Genomic DNA, 16457 nt, shown 5'->3' with positions numbered 1-16457 from the left:
CGCCCAACTAGAGCATAATACAGTCGAGCTTCCGTAATATACATAGGTTAATCGAAGCGAGTTAACTAAGTTATTTATATTACAGAAGCGTTAAACTTAAAATAATACTAAATAATAAAATCATATATATATAATATGTATATAATATGTATATATATTCTTGATCAATAGCCAAGTTGATTTACCCATATTCGTTTATCCAAAGTTAGCTTCCGCTTTTGTAATAATTTAATATTTTATTGACAGTGATAAATAGCTCTCCCTCCCTCTTATAATTGCTTTCTCTAAGTCCCTCTATGTGCCTCTCTCTCGTACACTCAATTTGGTATGTCCCTCTGCATGCATCTCTAGAGATATCCCCCTCTCTCTGTCTCTCTCTGCTTAGCTCAAGTGATAGCTCTTACTCTCTCGCTCTGACTTTCTCTGTTCTCTTCACCCGGGGACTATAAATAGAGGCACTACCGCCGCTCCGGCCTCATTCTGTCCGTGGCGTCCGTGGTGTTAACATCTTTAGTGGAGTTGGTAGTGCTAGTGCCAGTGCCTATTACCATGGACCCCATTAGTATATTTTCGTTTAGGATGATACAGCAATTTGTATTAGGGATATTTGCTAATGTACTATCAAAGTAAACAGCCCAACTAAATTATATTTTATTCTCCATTATTGATTTCTTAACCTTACGATAGTTTTCGCTGACTGTGGCGCCAACTTTTGGTACAATATTATACCCTTGCAGATCATTATAATTAGGAGTCATTTCCGACCTTTTAAATATATTCTTGATAAGCATTAACAGCTGAGTCATGTCCGGTAAAAATGTTTATAACTATTGAGGTATCACTGTATGGCATAGTACCAGACATATCCCAGACAAGAGCCACTATCATAACGAATTAAACGCGATTGTTGAACCGAGCTCAGTTGAGAGAGAGTTGAGCCCGGAATTTTTGCCGATTTTTATCAACGCTTTGTCTGGGTCTGTCTAGTCAACAATTGTTCAGTTCACGCTCTCGCAGCCATTTTTGACAATGAAAAATAAACAGACATATAAAACACATTTAAAGTTCTGTTAAGGTGTTCATAGACCTCTAGTTCCGGACTGTGCCGTGGAAAACTTTTGAGTAATTTCGTCCGATAGTTATCTGTGGTGTGAATCACAGCTTTGAGGAAGTTAATTAGCATGCACCGGACCCGATCGGGGGGATTGACTTATTCCGATGGCCTATCGATACAGTTAGTACATACGCAATTAAGTCGCTTGGCTAGTTGGCCAGTAACGTGCGTGATGTGCCGCACGCATTTGCTAATTGAAATGTCGTCTGGGTAGTCAACCGAAATGCTTATTATATATCATCTCTGGCAGGGAAGTGGAAATTCTGGTTAACACCATCCGGAACAACCAATATGATATACACGGGAATCACAATCAACACGTGAAATACTTATTTTAATATCACCACACTTAGTACATTAAATACTTAATTTACCTCCTGAAAGTGATAACAAATTAATCGTAAAGAAAAACAGTTGACGATTTTATAAACTGGTTATACAGTCTTGACAGCATTTTAATGAACCAAAATGAGCATTAATGATTCCTGTAACGTTTCATATATAAATAAAACCAATCTCGGCGACGAGAGGCTTGTGAGGTTGACAGTTGGAAAACACTTTGTTGTTTTGATTCCATTAACAACAATTAACTATTTTTAGACGTTTTCTGGTAAAACACAATTGGATTGATAAGGCTTGTTCTAGTATTTATGTCTTTTTAAAGTCGGTTAGCAATATAGTGAGATAATTTTGACAATTTTGTTGACATAAATTCACCTTATATTGTCCTACCTAATCCGAAATCCATTCAAACCAATCGATTTATTTACCAGACACTCGAACGTCCAAAGGCAGATGCAACTATAGGCGCCGGCTTTCAACTACACCTAATGATACCTAGTGACAGTATCACTCCCACTTTTCCATTTGCTGACGATAAACATATATTGCTGATTGTCGACAACCTGTTGAACATGTGAGCAAATATCCAAGCAAATACTGACTTCAATGGGCTTCCTGTAATTGCGATAAATATTTGCATACACCCAACGAAATATATGCCAGAAAAGGGGTTTGGGTAAGTAGCAGTAACATTAATTAATAAATATTTATTTTACATATTGATTTAAATTTTTCCAGATATGATATGATGATATAATTAACTTTTATTTAAAATTGATTACTTGATAAACTAGTATGATATTACCAACTTTCGAAAATATTCCAAAAACATCTTTTTGAGTATTCAAAAGAATTGAAATGTTGTAATTCAGATCTCAAAGAATATTTATCTACTTTTCTTACTGTAAAAATATTGGCAATATAATGCATAATGTGGAAACGAGACAGACAGCAGCTGGCACAATTTCAATTTGCGTTTTGTGCGTCGATCTAGCGATTCCCGTTGTCTATCAATCAATCAACCGACGATGACCTTCACACTGACCATGGAGGCGGATGGGGCGGAGATGGGCTGTGGAAAGCTCTGGCGCCAAGTGTAGGCGTGGCTTGTCGCCAACCTCCAGTCGATCGCCGGAGAGGCCTGATAATGGTCAAACCCAGTTTTAGGGGCGTATTCGGACCCCTGGGGTTATCATTATCAGTCTGCCATACAAATACAGTGCCCTTCTGTACGAATAGCTTACGTTTATTATCAAGTATAAGTGAATTTATTTCTGTATATTACATATTATACATGTCTTTGCCATCTTAACAATTATATATTTATTTACAACAAAACCGATCTACAAAAAAAAGGGAAGGTGGCTTAACACGGCAGAAATCAAATCATTTCGGAAATGAGTACTTAGGAACTAGTTGCACTACACTTAATGTAAGCGTGAAAGTCAATTGAAACATAAGGCACTTGTTATAACATATATATGTTTAATTGTACTTTTTGCGTGATAATGTCATCGGATCCCAAACATTATTACCTTTGCGAGCATATGAGAAGAATGTATTAACTTGGATTGTTAAATTATAGATAGAAAGTACACAAAATAGTAAACATTCCTCTTAAAGATAGATCCTAAGGATTGCTTGTCTTTACATCCCTAGTTAATATGTGTTATATGGATCATGTATCTCATACGCAAGGATATTAATTTATCTCATTAATTATTTTTTGGGCTTATTCACCTACGAGTTCAATGGCATTTGGCTAGACTATTCTAAAATCCTGGATACCCTTGCAGGAGTCCCTAGCGACCGTTTAGCCAATTTTGGATTTGGCTGGCACTCTTGCCCTTCGTCTCCTGCACCGCAATGGCCACGTAAATAGTGGCCAGTGTCATCCAGGCTCCGAAGAACCAGAAGGTGACATCCGATCCAAGTGCATCGTTCATGGAACTAAAGCATTTAGTCACCACAAAGACGCACAGCCAGTTCAGCATGACGGTAAGGGAAACGGCGATGCCCTTGACATCGGGCAGGAAGAGTTCGCCCATCATCAGCCAGGGAATGGGGCCGTATCCCACCGAGAAGCTGATAATGAAGAGCACCACACAGAGCAGGGGCAACCATCCAATGGACGACACATCCTTGCCACTATTACTCATGTTGAAGTAGGCGCCCAGCATGGCCAGACAGATGGTCATCACCGTACTGCTGAAGATCAGCAGTATCTTGCGTCCAGCCTTCTCGATAAGCAGGGATGAGGCCAGGGTCATAAACACCTGCACAACGCCCACAATAATGGAGCAGAGGGAGGCATTGAGGGAGGTGCCCGCCGACTGGAAGATCGACTCCGTATAGAAGATCACCGCATTGATGCCCGAGAACTGCTGGAAGACCATTAGAAGTGCGGAGATAACCAGGCCCTTGCGGGAGCCACGATTGCTGAAGAGGTCCATGACGGAGGCATCCGCAACAGTCTGATCCAGATCATTCTGGATCACCTGGATGGCACTACGGGAGTCACAGTAGCGACCCCATAGCCACTTCAACGAGAGAGCGGCCTCGGAACGTCGACCCTGGAGTGTGAGAGGGATCAGCTAAGTGGAAAATATGTGTTTAACCAGCTTACTAACCTTCTTGAGTAGATAGACTGGTGTTTCTGGCAGGATAAGCAGGCCACAGAACAGAGCAATGGGTATCAAAAGACAGATCATACTCAGGGTTTGCCATGTGACCATAGATCCCACCAGATATACCAACAAAATTCCGATCGTGAGGAGCAGCTGGAACAGAGTGCCCAAAGTGCCACGAATGCTCGTCTCTGCAATCTCCGAGATGTACATGGGAGCCACTACACAGAAGCTACCCGTGGATATACCTAGGATATGTTCCACATTAACCGAGATTCAGTTCAGTGTTATATATATTTTACTTACCAATCAGAAATCTGCCCACGTAGAGCCAGCCGGCCGATTGGGCAAAGCTAATTGAAATCCAGGCCAAAATAAAAGGCACGTCCATGACCATGGCTGTGTACCGTCTGCCGATTGTATCTGCAATATATCCGGTGGGAAGGGCACCGAGGAAGGCACCGATAGCCAACAGGGAACTGACCCAGGTTGCTGCAAAAAAGAAAACACCATTTATATCACATATCACCCATATAACTATTAGCAATGACGTATTGTCTATATGTGGGACTTTGTTATCTTCATTATCTATAGCTAGCATGTCGCGTAGGTCCTAACCACTTATTACTGCAAGGCAGATAATATTTCAATAATTTATAAACAAAGCTTATAGAAATTGGAAACGTTTCGGTTCTTCCCAAGATTCTTAATCTAATCTGTAGCAGCTATTCGTGTTTAAAGTAAAGGGCACTGTGAAGGAGAATTGCCTGAGATTTAAGAGTATGTTTATTTCTTTCAATTTATTTAAAACCATAATCATAAAACTTTCCAAATAGTATCCCCTTTAGAAAGTTCCATATTATTCTGGTTTAGAAATCGAAAATCTACATGGAATACTTTTGGTCAACACTGTTAAGTACTCTATTCTGTGTTATCAATCCTAGAAATAGTTTTATCAATGCAGTCTTATAGCCATTAAGTTAAAAAGGGCCAGTTTATAAAGAATATATATATGAGAACTCACTTTGATCGACAGTCAGTTGAAGACGATCCTCACTGGGCAACGGAGTGGGAACTGTTCCATTGGCAATTGTCAAATTACCAATTGTCGAGTTAGCAATTGATGAGTTACTAATAGTTAAGTTACCAATAGTTGAGTTGGTGATCGCTGTGCTGTTAGCATTAGCCGTAATCTTGGGAAGAACAGGGCTCGTCCAGGCTAAAGCCGTACCCGCAGCAACCGCGCCCAAACAAACTGTAAATATATTTATTAATTAACTTTTCATTGGAATAAATAACCTTTTTTGTTTCTTACTTATCAGAGCCGCCAGATATTGCCGAGTTTTCGAAGTCTTAACCACACCATCTTGCAGGGGATCGTAGAGCATGGGATTGTGAGAGTTTGGATCGCCATCCTCCTGACTAACAGTCTGTAAAGAAAATAAATTGAATTAGTGATTATTAAATTCAAATTCTAAATTCTGTTTATAGCGAAATTTCCTGTATTTAATTTAAAATGATAACGGTCGCATCCGTGCTCGCGGCTCTTGTTACAATAATTACATTTGTTGCCACAACTATTTGGACAGCAATAAATGCAATTTACACCTGCATAAAAGTAGCTAGAACCTTAAAAAAGATTCCAACACCTGGCGATGTCAGGAAACAATTTCAAGAAACTACTAAACTAAAAATAAGCGACGCCAAAGAAACTTCTAAGCAAAAAATAAGTGACGCTAAAAATCTTCTAAAGAGAAAGTAAAAAACAATAGAAATTTATAATAATAAATCTATTATAAAACTTTAATATGTGATGTAGACCGCCAAGTATATTTTCGTGCTGTTGTAAAATACAAGACTCTTTTTTAATGCATTTTTCACCTGATTATTATTAAATAAAATCTTTAGTTGCCTATAGCTAAACTTTATATTGTTACATATTTAACTTAGATATATTTTCTTAATTTACAAGTATTTCTGGATACTATTGAAATTACGAAATTCTTTCTCTTCTGTCACTTTAACACTTTTCTTTACCTGCCACCAACGTGCCATTGCGCGAACCACTTTTTCCGAATCCATTCGCCACTTGGCCGATTTCCGGGTTCTTTACGGACGCCTTATATAAGACGATCTCGTAGAAATAACGCACTGTGCCAAAGTGTGTGACACTTTGTTATTGTAAAAAAGAACACTATTTTATGGTTTGTATATATTATCTTATATTCCACTTATTTTTATCCCGTGTCATTAATTATCTCAACGAAACGGATTGTTTTGATTTTTCCGCTAATTTTAGCCACAGCCTGGGGGCAGTGGATTGTCTCGTGCGAGCACCTCGAGACGACTGAAACGTTGGACTCTTTGGGAAAATGTATTTTCATCTCGAATCTTTGCTAAAATTCTGCTATTTTGCCAAGCATCTTCTTTTATTTTATTTTATCTGGCGCTTGTGTTGGCATTTCGTTTGATTGCCAGCAGATTACGCGCATCGTATGCAGCCGAATCTTTTGTTTTACGTCAGAGACAAATGGATTTTCCTCCGGAAAATGGGAATACAAAGGGATGCCAATTACAAAATGAATATTACAACCTGTTGGAACTTGGAAAAAACCCTCAAGGTAGCTTTAGGATTCAAGAAACCGATCATCTTTGTTTATGAATGCATTTATTTGCTTTTCAATGCTTGTAAACCTTGCAAGTTTATTTATTTAAATTCACTAAAATTATTACATAAATTATGGCTAAATGTTACTGAAAAACTCTTCCTGAAAATATTTAAACCAAAATTTATTGTCATATAAATAATTTATTAATTAAAAGCATTTCAAAAAGCTCCTAAGATAAATTCACTCAAAAATTACGTATACGCCACCGTAACCAAGCTGACCTGATAGATGTGTAAAATTGAATAATAATAAAAAGAGTAGGAAATATTTCAATATACTATGAAGATAGCTTGCAAAACTATATACATTGGCATTTTAATTGTTCATCAATAGATGATCAATTTAAACGAGGATATTACGCATACGCCACCGCACCTGAGCCGAACAAAGTCCAAGCGAAAGAAATACTTCCGACAATGAGTTAAATTTAAATTGCTTAATGCATTGCGATGCGTTTGTCGTTGCACTTGCCAAACAACAGTTCCGATAACTATATCTAGCAAGTATTATCCGCCGTCCATAAATGGAAAGAAGCTTGTCTCCAATTAGATTACAAACCCAAAATATCATTGTAAATAAAATAGAATCCTTAATGGGTACTGCAAGCGGCCGCTTAAAAGCATATTAAAATGGAATCTTTAATTATAAAGGAAAACACGTACACCTAAATGGCGTCAAGTGCATGCCAAAAGAAACCTGTCGCCGCATTCACACCCAAAACAAGTCGAACAGCCGCCGGTGGAGAGCGAGATCGTGAGAGAGGCCGGACATAAGACACACCCACCAACATACACCAAAAAATAATAGTTTTTAAATCAAGAATGTTACACTCGATTCTATAATCTGACCTGACATAATGAGATGCTTCTGAGAGATTACATTTACTATAAACTACATAGGAAAATAGAAGGAAATCTTTAGAGAATTTTGTCTTCCCAAATGTTTTAGTTTTGAAAACCTTTTAACTACTATAAACAGGTAAACCTCCACATGAAACCATAGATTTATTTAATAAACTTATCAACTCAACTTTTGAGAGATAAGTTACCCCAGAGTTTAGGTATCAATTTTTCTGCCAGTGTGCACGGATAGACGCTACTTATTCCACTCATCCGCATCACATGCTAATTAGTTTGCGCCGTTTGCTTCGCTCTGTTTACTTTGTTGTTGTTGTTAGGCGGTCGCTTTTCTCTGTTTTCCCGACGCCAAGTTCAGTGTATTTTGTATTTGGGAGGCCCGTCGTTGCAATGCACTTGGCCAATGTCGGATTATAGACTTGCTTGCATATGCATAAGGCTCTGGGGGGGTGCAAGGGTGAGCTTTTATGTTCAATGTTTCCGCTACACGCTTACACGCCCACATTTTCCTTGTCTTTATTACGACCGTGCCACTGCAGCAGCTCGGTCGTTCGACAGAACAATTTCTTTTATTGACGCAATTCCCTTAATTTGCTCAAGTCCATTGCCCATGCGGTAATTAAAGCAATATTGTTGGGGGGAGGGGGAATTGTTTACCTGCGGCTACCGGTTCAGTTTCAAGGTGTGCTATCCCATTTGAATACTCTTATAAACAGGCTATGAAAATAAAACATCCGCGATAAAGTGTCTTCTTAAAGGATTTAGGTGTGTGTGTCATAGTGGCTAATACTACATGAATATGCAGTCCCTAAGTTCTTACTCAACGTTATTATTCCTTTTTCAATTTATCTAAGAATGTATAATGCTTAGATTAAAATTCTAATGCTGAACTAGTACGAGTGGCAAAGAGGGGATTATTAATACAATACGACGTTAATTCATAAGACTGTATGCAAAACATTGCCAACTTTTTGGCGATGACGAACAACGCTATATACGCTGATCTTATACAAAAATTGGGATTCTATTTAGTTAAATCCTTGTCAAATTATAAAGATTATTTTTTATTGCCCTCAATAATAAAGTAAATTAATTAGAAGGCTTCTAGGCCATCTGGCCTGTATGGGTTATCATAAATTAAGAATCGTATAAAAACCTCAAACTTAATCCCTTACATTTACTTATTATAAATAAGTCATTGCGTTTTTTTTAGACTTAGACTCAATACACTGTCTGCCCTGACTAGGAAACCTTATATGAACTTACACATATATTATTTCCTTTTTGTTTTACTCATAAAGAAATGAAGTCATTTTTTATCCGACTCAGGAAACTTTTAAACATAAACCGTCTGACTCAGACAAGAGGCTTTCAGAGCCTTTCAATATGTGCATTTGCATTCATTACATTTTGCCGGAAACCTTTGACCATGATATGCCGAAACTTATTGATATGTAAATATTATTATTTTGTATTTTCCTGTTGCTCACCAATCAGTGCAAGTCAGATAAACCCTGTGTAAACATGTCCCGAGAACATAAACAACTAAAAGCGATGGGCACGCGACTGAAACTATGTACATTATATTATATTGCTACTGCGATTATGGCTCTACTGCTTTCGACTTGATAAAAGTCCAATAGCAATATGGAGGGAGTAGTAGCCTGTACAAAATCCTTATCATTTGGCTGGTAAATGATTCACTTGGACGACTGGAAACTGTGTTTTTGTATTTCTTGAAATCTTAAATCTGAAATAAAAGGCCATCGTCACGCTCAAAGGTGGTCTTCAAATTTCGGGTGTTATCGAAAGCAGTTAGTGGCTGCGTGAAACGCACGCCTCTTGATGGCCGCCCCAAAAATCTTGAGCGTGTTAATGGTTCCGTAGACCCCACTCCCTCCGATAAGACCCTCCTTGGCCCCTGGCACTCAATTATGGCAATATGACTTCCTAATGCCCGATCGAATCGTTTGGTAAGAGCCACTTGACGGATCACTTGATGGCAATCGGTTAGCAGAAATGTATATAGTCTGTCCCAGAGCCAAGGGCAAGTAGAAAACTCTTGATCCTTAAGGGTTTCGAAACCCTAAGTCAGCTTTAATCTCTGGTTTATAACATTGATAAGTAACATAGCACTATGTAGGCTTGGCAACGAGTCCGTAAACAAAACTGTTCATGGTAGACCCTATAAATCTTGAACTTTGTGTAAACCTCTTCGGCTCTTCGGCAGGGGATATTTTGATTAGATATTGTTGCTGCCCACTTGGAAATCGTTTCCCAATCATTACCTAATAAATTAGTTTAATGGCAGAAGTCAAGATTATGACAACAAATGCAAATTTAAGTGGTTAGTTATTGGGCTTGTAGCTGAAATTAAAGTTTATTAAGAGTTATTAACCAGACAGATGACTTGGTAGATTATTAAATATTATATAAATAAATATACCATCTGTATAATATAAGGATCACCTAATAAAGGGTGTATGCTTTTGTATGTGAATCCAAGAACGCATAGTGGCCATCATATTATCATAAACCTTGTCTGTTTTATTTAAAAAAGTCTGTGTGCCCCAATTTGGACTTAAGTTTTCCTGATTTAAGACGACTTTTGGGGATATTTATAAATATTCATTTACTAATATACAAAGATAGCTTCACTGACTAGTTCAGTTAGGACTTAGTTGAAGGATATTGATACAATCATACATATATAATTTAATACAATGTATAATTTTTTCCTAATTTAATTTTTATGGCATCCTCTAATTGATTATCGCCTTAAGATAAGCCTTAGTTTTTTCTATAAATATTTTATAATCGAAGGCCTTTAACAAATCTAGTTTATTGTTTAATACAATCATGGGCTATAAATTTAGTCTATCTTAAACACGCACAACTGATTTAAAGTTTGATTTCAATTTTAAATTGAAAAACCAGAACCCTCCGCACGCCAAAAGTTGTAGTACCTTTTTAATGTCCTCGTTGGCCACCATATTTTAAGTTACAGCGATGAAAGGGCCACAACTTAAATACTGGCTTTTCACTGGCTGCCTTTGTGGTTTATGTTTTGTTTCTATATTATTGTAATCGGTTGAAATTTCGCTGAACCGCTTAAACTATTAAAACGTGCGGATGAGCGCGATGAGCGTCGAGGCAAAACTGAAATTCTCCAAGGAAAGGCGCTTAGCAGCTAAACGAAAATCGCCAGCAGCGGCTACTGCGACTGCGACGGCAGCTGCGACTGCGACAGAGGCTGATATAAAGAGCCTGATATCGCAGTGGCAGTGGCAGTGGCAGTGGCAGAGGCAGAGACCGATATAATTCCAATTTATGTGCTAGCTTTCCTCTGGAATCGGGTATGTATGAAAGTGCTCCTTTAATTCTTCGTCAGGCGACCATAGGTGCAGGTTGTCGAATGGTTGTCCTGGTAGGCCTGAAACTTCTCCACAAGTTTGCCAAAGCCTCGCTCCAGCGTGGGCGAACTGACCATCTGTAATGTATTCAGCAAATAGTCCACCAGTACCTTGGCCAGTTCCTGATAAATAAACCACGAAAAAAACGCAAAATCGTTATGCTTTAATGTCAACAGGATATAGATTACAGTATTTGAGCAATTAACTTACCCCAATATATAAGGAGCCCACTTTACAGCGACTGTGGGTCATATTGTTGCCGCTAATCATTAGCTGAAACATTATAGGATCCTGCTCCTCGATCAGGACTCCAATAAACCGCACAAATTTCAAGGCATGACTGTGCAGAGCCATCAGATTGAGTTCCTTATCGTTTTCGAACTTTTTAATGCCCCAAAATTCCTTAATTAAGAATCTGTATAATACATAAACACTATATAAATAATTTAAGGAGTGAGTTGAGTTTACTTGTAAAACACATCCTGCCCGTAGCGACGCGAAAACGGTCGAATTATATTCCAGGCCTGTCTCAAAGCCAATCTCTCGCTGAGGCTGAATCCCATAACGCACATAACAGGTCCTATCCTCATTTCAGGCAATGGTTTTGGGTATATAAGACTAGATATATTTGAGGGGGAATTCATTGCGTCATTGCTACTCATTTTTAATAATTTCGTTTGAAAAATAATAAATTATAAAGGAATTCAAGGAACACATCAATAAATATAAATATTTAACACATCGAACGAATGCACAATATAATTTTATTTTAGATCAATTACTCAAAGCCAACTTCAGAGACTTGTTTTCGCTTGGGATCCCAATATATCTATTGTTTGCCTCAGGGCGGTGGAAAAGGCTCGTTTCCTGGCTTCATCCACTTCGGCATACTCTTCTATAATTTGTACCAGTCGGGTAAAGGCAGAGGTCAGCGTACAGGATTTGTGATTCTCAATGACCGACGATTCAAGAATGTAACTCTTGAGGGCACTAGCTAGCATCTAATGAATTAAATCGAAAGGAAAATAGTAATAATTTTAGTGCAAATATTTCAAATAATTTATATATTCATTGGCAAACCTTCATGTAACTAGAGTCTATGCCATTTTTCATGTGTGAGGGAAGATTTTCATCCAGGGCCATTCGGAACTGCAGATTAAAATCCAAGGTGTGAATTAGCCTTCCCATCAGTTTCATCATAGCCATGGCATGCCCGTGGAGCTTACTCATATTGATTTTGCCATCGCGCCTGAAGAAATTGATAAGGTCCTGGTGTGTAGTCAAAAAGCTGACCCATTTGCATGAAAAGAGTGTTAGTGGTAAACGAAATCTTTGGAAGTAAAAGAACTGGTACCTGTAAAAAGTCTCCTGGCCAAATCGACGCTGAAATGGCTCAATAAAACGCCAGGCATTCCTCAGGGCCGCCTTCTCCGCCATGGTGAACTGATTTTCGTCAACTCTGCGGCTTATATCCCGCTCAGGTAAAGGTTTTGGATACACCGGCAGGTCTACATGGCGCTTCTCCGAACTTTCCTCCGTCTCTTGTTTTAAGCTAGTGTGACTCATTTTACAGCATTTATTTTACGTCTGTGCCCCTTTGGAATTACTTTCCACGGACTGAACAACGTTCGAAATTAATTGAAACAAAAAACCGGCTAACTACGGTCTTTATTATATTTTCCAAAATCATTATTTGTAGAGAATATGTTACACACTAAAGTTTCCGAGACAGAAAAATTTGACGGGCATGCAAAGTTTTCTCTTACATTTTTTATGTACAGGAAAATTTGCTTATCAAAATACAAAAAAAAAAAAAAAAATAATACAAAAAATAAAGCGAAATGAACCCTGTTATTAATGAGTATATAATCTTTATCTGCTTCGGTGATTTGTTTTGGAAATTATATTGAATTTCTTTTTGTTACAAAAATAATTCTTTACATATTCTTTATATCTGGTTAAACGGAAAACTTAAAAATCACGTAAGAATCACAAGCACGGAACATCTTTACCGTCTTTAATATAAACTAAGGCCTAATTAAATTAATTTTTTTTTAATAATAACTCGATGTGGCTCACAGAGCACACACCTTACAGGTAAATGCGGTTAAATTGACGTCGTGTTATCTTTTTGTTGCACAGCGGGCATTTGTGTACGCTATTTATGGCGGCAATCAGACAGTCCTTGCAGAAAACGTGCCCGCAATTGGTCGACACTGGTTCACGGCGGCGGACGTTTTCCAGACACACCGGGCACCTGTACGATTCCTCGCTTTCGGACTGGTCAAGTTTGAGACATGAGCGCTTTGGTGGCGACGGATCATCGAGGTCTACAACGACAGCAGTGGATGTTGATTGTTGCAAAGTGATGCGACGATGTGCTGAATTAGATCTATCTGGGGTGCACAAATCGATCACAGCGTCTGGAGCTCGATTGGTGGGCGGTCGAGCAGGCGGAACAAACTCGAAATTGGACAAGTCTATTACTTCCACTGGTGTCACTGCAGGATTAAATAAAAATATTATATGCCCAAAATGTTATTACTAATTATAGGCTGCAAATGAATGATATCCATAGTTTGGACTTACCGTCAAGTCTACGACGCCTGCCTTGAATTACTGTCGGTGTAGAGGTAGTTGGTAACTCGACTTGGGAGACAAGTTCTTCGCAATAACGAGAGACTGTAATAACAACTAAATATAGTGTATGTCTTATACGGGACTTACTGTTGACTTACTGGAATCAATATCCTCCAGCATCTGAGCAATTTGTTCATTCGAATTACGTGTATTATTAGAAGTCTGGTTGTGCGAATCATCTTCTAAATCGTGCGATTCGTCCATAGTCCCACTAAAGGCGTAATCCTGCCCGGGTTGTGAGGAACTGTCTCTCGAAGAATGGGAAGAGGAACTTGAGCTTGAACTGAAGCCACTCGGTGAAGATGTTGCGCTGATATTGGAGCTGGCTGAAGTAATATCAGACTCTGACCGTCCAGAATCTGAATTCTACTAAATGAAACAAAAGTCAAATTCAACAACTAACTCCAAAGCACCACAAAAGCTTACCGAGTCAGCAAAAGACGAATCCGACATGGTTCGTGATTATACCAAACTGTGAATGAATAGCAGGAGTTTTACTTACTTCCAAACGGACGTCTTTTAAGTGTAGTAAACAGAGTTCAAATTAGCAAAATTAGTAAAATTGCATTCGCGCCGCCATTCGGCCCCTTGGTCATGGAACTTACATAGCTAAGAAGATATCGATAAGCTGATTCTACTTATTTCAGTATTTAATACAGGGCTTCCACTACGAAAAGATGAGTGCTCCACTGTTGTTTTGCATTATCGTCAAACAAAAAAATCCTCTCTTTGATTTTTTAATATTTGAAGCCGACTTAACTTCGAGTCTTGAGTATATGGCAAAAATTAATTATCTTTATATATTAAGTAGGTCGTTAGAGAATAGAAAAATTGTTACGATTTGACCAATACGTTTTTTCTATTCAATTAGGATTTTAACCGGCTCGAAGTCAAAGGCAAGGCAAACACAATCACAAAAGGGTCCATTCTATTCAGTATTTTTTGGGTTACTCACAGTTAACAATGTTCAGAGCAAATAAATGATTTATATTTAGATTATAAGAGCGAATGACTACATTTTGAAATATATCGGATATATACTTATATTACGGATACGGCTAAAAATGGCTAAATTTTTGCATTAGATATGTAAGAATGTGTCATTTGTATTTTGACAATATCGATAACAGCTTTATATCGGTATTGTTTCAGTGGAAACATACAATGATATTAAACATATGGTACTTAACATAACATCTGTTCTGTTAGCTTAAAGTTGCTGTTGTCTTGTTGACGCGTCAGAGTAAAAATATAATTGTTTTTTTAAATAAAGACAGACATGGCCATGGACAAGGACACGTTTACGCTGCAGTCCATTCGTCAGGATCTCATTGATAACAACCTTCAGGCCAAGGCTATTATACAGGTAAGCAAATCGAAAAAATAAGGACAATACGACGTGCCCCAATTTCGTACACATTTCAGGACATTCTGAACAGCCGCACTTCGATCGCCGAACTAGAGGAGCTGAATGAAACTGGACGCGCCAAGCTGTCGTCCATCCGGAAAAGTATCGAGCGATTAGACGACTGGGCACGGGATACGGCAGATGCCGCACTTGCCAAGGAAGTGGATACTCATCGGGACCAGTTCTCCAAGACACTACAGGCTTTCCGCAAGGCAAACGTCTCCACAATTCTTGAGATTGAGAAGGCAAATCGCGAGGAACTGATGGCTATAACAGGCGAAAGCGAACTACGCCAGCGGACGACAGCCCGTGCCCGCCACAACCAAGGCAGCATGGTCTCGCAGGAGAACGACGTTACTGAGAAGATGTTAGCTATTTCCCGTCACCTGTCGGAGACGACCCAAAAGAGCGCCGTCACGCTCGAGACTTTGGTGGCCTCGTCGCAAAACGTAGAGGCCACCAGTGACGAGTTGCACAACACGGCCGGCACCATCACCATGTCCGGCAAATTGTTGAAGAAATACGGACGGCGGGAGTGCACTGACAAGATGCTATTATTTTTCGCGTTTTGCCTATTTCTAGCCTGTGTTTTCTATATCGTCCAAAAGCGGCTCTTTTAGAGAACGCAGCCCATTTTGTTACCTAGCTTAAGGACTAGGCCCTAGCTATGAGCATACCTGTTAAGCACCGTCTATTTATATTTATTTCGCAAAAACTTCCAATTTGTAAAAAATATACAGCACACAGGCTAGTAAGGACACCGGGGCACAGCCCCTGGATTCGTGAATCCGTTTGTATTAACCACACGGCAAATATCTTTGTAAGAGCGCTGCTGCTCCTTTGGTCGGGGTCGCTGCTGCTGCTGTCTGTAGTTCGCGTCGTACCAGCCAGGATATGATGGCTGCTGCGCTGGAGTGGGTGGATAGTAGTAGCCTGCTGCTCCTGCTCCTACTCCTGAGAAAAGCTGATCAAATACAGTCCTGCTGCTGGCCCCGCTAAGTGCCAGAATCCATAGCATTACGATGACGATCATTTTGGGCATGGCTAGTCTGTTTGAGATTACGAATCTGAATAACGAGGGAGACTATTCGGTTGGCCCACTTATGAATCTATCCGACCTTGTACGGAGGCGGAAAGTAAGTGACATGTCAAGCATATAGCGATTTGCCTTTGGAACTGATAACAGACTAAGGTTTTCTTATATATAATATGTACGTACATATATAGATTTATTATTAATTTTTTAATTAATAAAGGTTATTTTCAAATATATTTAATTTTATTTTGAAAAGCTAAACTAAATTGTGTTTGTTCGTTTCTACTGTGAATGTTAAATTAAAAATTTAAATAATTCGCAAAATGTAATATAACATTTCGATAGTTACAA

The 16457-nt window shown here is 38.8% G+C and overlaps 6 protein-coding genes and 2 long non-coding RNA genes across 18 annotated transcripts; 3 read left to right on the top strand and 5 right to left on the bottom strand.

The window, feature by feature from the left end:
- Positions 1–473: 473 nt before the first annotated feature.
- LOC147645028 (uncharacterized) lies at positions 474–2794 on the top strand. The gene is made up of 3 exons (XR_015271539.1): positions 474–626; positions 1888–2132; positions 2195–2794. It is a non-coding gene; the product is annotated as an uncharacterized LOC147645028 (long non-coding RNA).
- On the bottom strand, positions 2702–10797 carry LOC110188789 (trehalose transporter 1-like protein). Of its 2 annotated transcripts, none has more exons than XM_020958645.2 (6): positions 10576–10797; positions 5399–5513; positions 5108–5338; positions 4390–4575; positions 4087–4331; positions 2702–4029 (listed from the first exon to the last, which is right to left on the bottom strand). In XM_020958645.2, the coding sequence occupies exons 1-6, from the start codon at positions 10600–10602 to the stop codon at positions 3259–3261; spliced, it is 1575 nt and encodes a 524-aa protein (XP_020814304.2). In that variant the 5' UTR covers positions 10603–10797; the 3' UTR covers positions 2702–3258. The 2 variants fall into 2 exon arrangements, with proteins under 2 accessions (XP_020814304.2, XP_086688412.1); XM_086832286.1 differs by lacking the exon at positions 10576–10797 and adding an exon at positions 6121–6663.
- LOC147645027 (uncharacterized) lies at positions 5216–5984 on the top strand. 2 transcript variants are annotated; one of them, XR_015271537.1, is made up of 3 exons: positions 5216–5340; positions 5406–5511; positions 5575–5984. It is a non-coding gene; the product is annotated as an uncharacterized LOC147645027 (long non-coding RNA). The 2 variants fall into 2 exon arrangements; XR_015271538.1 differs by having other exon boundaries at positions 5406–5515.
- On the bottom strand, positions 10517–11684 carry glob3 (globin 3). 2 transcript variants are annotated; one of them, XM_020958632.2, is made up of 3 exons: positions 11491–11684; positions 11233–11437; positions 10517–11144 (listed from the first exon to the last, which is right to left on the bottom strand). In XM_020958632.2, exons 1-3 carry the CDS (start codon positions 11682–11684, stop codon positions 10986–10988), a joined length of 558 nt encoding a protein of 185 aa, XP_020814291.2. In that variant the 3' UTR covers positions 10517–10985. The 2 variants fall into 2 exon arrangements, with proteins under 2 accessions (XP_020814291.2, XP_086688400.1); XM_086832274.1 differs by having other exon boundaries at positions 10844–11144; positions 11233–11424; positions 11491–11630.
- Positions 11685–11748: 64 nt separating this feature from the next.
- glob2 (globin 2) lies at positions 11749–12738 on the bottom strand. The gene is made up of 3 exons (XM_020958620.2): positions 12377–12738; positions 12103–12310; positions 11749–12023 (listed from the first exon to the last, which is right to left on the bottom strand). The coding sequence occupies exons 1-3, from the start codon at positions 12586–12588 to the stop codon at positions 11817–11819; spliced, it is 627 nt and encodes a 208-aa protein (XP_020814279.2). The 5' UTR covers positions 12589–12738; the 3' UTR covers positions 11749–11816.
- On the bottom strand, positions 12657–15367 carry dgrn (degringolade). Of its 7 annotated transcripts, none has more exons than XM_020958606.2 (5): positions 14268–14531; positions 14089–14178; positions 13761–14028; positions 13612–13704; positions 12657–13523 (listed from the first exon to the last, which is right to left on the bottom strand). In XM_020958606.2, exons 2-5 carry the CDS (start codon positions 14113–14115, stop codon positions 13114–13116), a joined length of 798 nt encoding a protein of 265 aa, XP_020814265.1. In that variant the 5' UTR covers positions 14116–14178; positions 14268–14531; the 3' UTR covers positions 12657–13113. The 7 variants fall into 7 exon arrangements, with proteins under 7 accessions (XP_020814265.1, XP_086688364.1, XP_020814262.1 ...); XM_086832238.1 differs by having other exon boundaries at positions 14089–14134; positions 14268–14373; XM_020958603.2 differs by having other exon boundaries at positions 14089–15367.
- Sec20 (vesicle transport protein Sec20) lies at positions 14736–15857 on the top strand. Of its 2 annotated transcripts, none has more exons than XM_020961767.2 (3): positions 14736–14751; positions 14936–15028; positions 15088–15857. In XM_020961767.2, exons 2-3 carry the CDS (start codon positions 14942–14944, stop codon positions 15688–15690), a joined length of 690 nt encoding a protein of 229 aa, XP_020817426.2. In that variant the 5' UTR covers positions 14736–14751; positions 14936–14941; the 3' UTR covers positions 15691–15857. The 2 variants fall into 2 exon arrangements, with proteins under 2 accessions (XP_020817426.2, XP_086688382.1); XM_086832256.1 differs by having other exon boundaries at positions 14742–14843.
- Positions 15756–16366, bottom strand: LOC110191044 (uncharacterized). The gene has a single exon (XM_020961768.2). It carries the CDS (start codon positions 16110–16112, stop codon positions 15819–15821), a length of 294 nt encoding a protein of 97 aa, XP_020817427.2. The 5' UTR covers positions 16113–16366; the 3' UTR covers positions 15756–15818.
- Positions 16367–16457: the final 91 nt, after the last annotated feature.

The sequence above is a fragment of the Drosophila serrata genome, unplaced genomic scaffold (genome assembly GCF_035046125.1).
Source record: "Drosophila serrata isolate PLE 108 unplaced genomic scaffold, ASM3504612v1 contig_30, whole genome shotgun sequence".
NCBI lineage: Eukaryota > Metazoa > Arthropoda > Insecta > Diptera > Drosophilidae > Drosophila > Drosophila serrata.
The sequence above is the reverse complement of the archived record's forward strand: the minus strand, read 5'-3'. Positions and strand labels throughout refer to the sequence as shown.

Excerpts from the sequence above, each read along its gene's own strand:
- glob3 (XM_020958632.2), bottom strand. The coding sequence starts at position 11,684 with ATGAGTAGCAATGACGCAATGAATTCCCCCTCAAATATATCTAGTCTT. Across the intron at positions 11,438-11,490 it reads GGGCAGGATGTGTTTTACAA|ATTCTTAATTAAGGAATTTT; the intron begins GTAAACTCAACT and ends TGTATTATACAG. Across the intron at positions 11,145-11,232 it reads TGGGCTCCTTATATATTGGG|GAACTGGCCAAGGTACTGGT; the intron begins GTAAGTTAATTG and ends TTTATTTATCAG.
- LOC110191044 (XM_020961768.2), bottom strand. The coding sequence starts at position 16,112 with ATGCCCAAAATGATCGTCATCGTAATGCTATGGATTCTGGCACTTAGC.
- dgrn (XM_020958603.2), bottom strand. The coding sequence starts at position 14,115 with ATGTCGGATTCGTCTTTTGCTGACTCG. Across the intron at positions 13,705-13,760 it reads GCTGGAGGATATTGATTCCA|TCTCTCGTTATTGCGAAGAA; the intron begins GTAAGTCAACAG and ends TTGTTATTACAG. Across the intron at positions 13,524-13,611 it reads CAGGCGTCGTAGACTTGACG|TGACACCAGTGGAAGTAATA; the intron begins GTAAGTCCAAAC and ends TTAATCCTGCAG.
- glob2 (XM_020958620.2), bottom strand. The coding sequence starts at position 12,588 with ATGAGTCACACTAGCTTAAAACAAGAGACGGAGGAAAGTTCGGAGAAG. Across the intron at positions 12,311-12,376 it reads GGCCAGGAGACTTTTTACAG|CTTTTTGACTACACACCAGG; the intron begins GTACCAGTTCTT and ends CAAATGGGTCAG. Across the intron at positions 12,024-12,102 it reads TAGACTCTAGTTACATGAAG|ATGCTAGCTAGTGCCCTCAA; the intron begins GTTTGCCAATGA and ends TTAATTCATTAG.
- Sec20 (XM_086832256.1), top strand. Across the intron at positions 15,029-15,087 it reads AGGCCAAGGCTATTATACAG|GACATTCTGAACAGCCGCAC; the intron begins GTAAGCAAATCG and ends TACACATTTCAG.
- LOC110188789 (XM_086832286.1), bottom strand. The coding sequence starts at position 6,165 with ATGGATTCGGAAAAAGTGGTTCGCGCAATGGCACGTTGGTGGCAG. Across the intron at positions 5,339-5,398 it reads ATATCTGGCGGCTCTGATAA|TTTGTTTGGGCGCGGTTGCT; the intron begins GTAAGAAACAAA and ends ATATATTTACAG. Across the intron at positions 4,332-4,389 it reads CGTGGGCAGATTTCTGATTG|GTATATCCACGGGTAGCTTC; the intron begins GTAAGTAAAATA and ends AACATATCCTAG.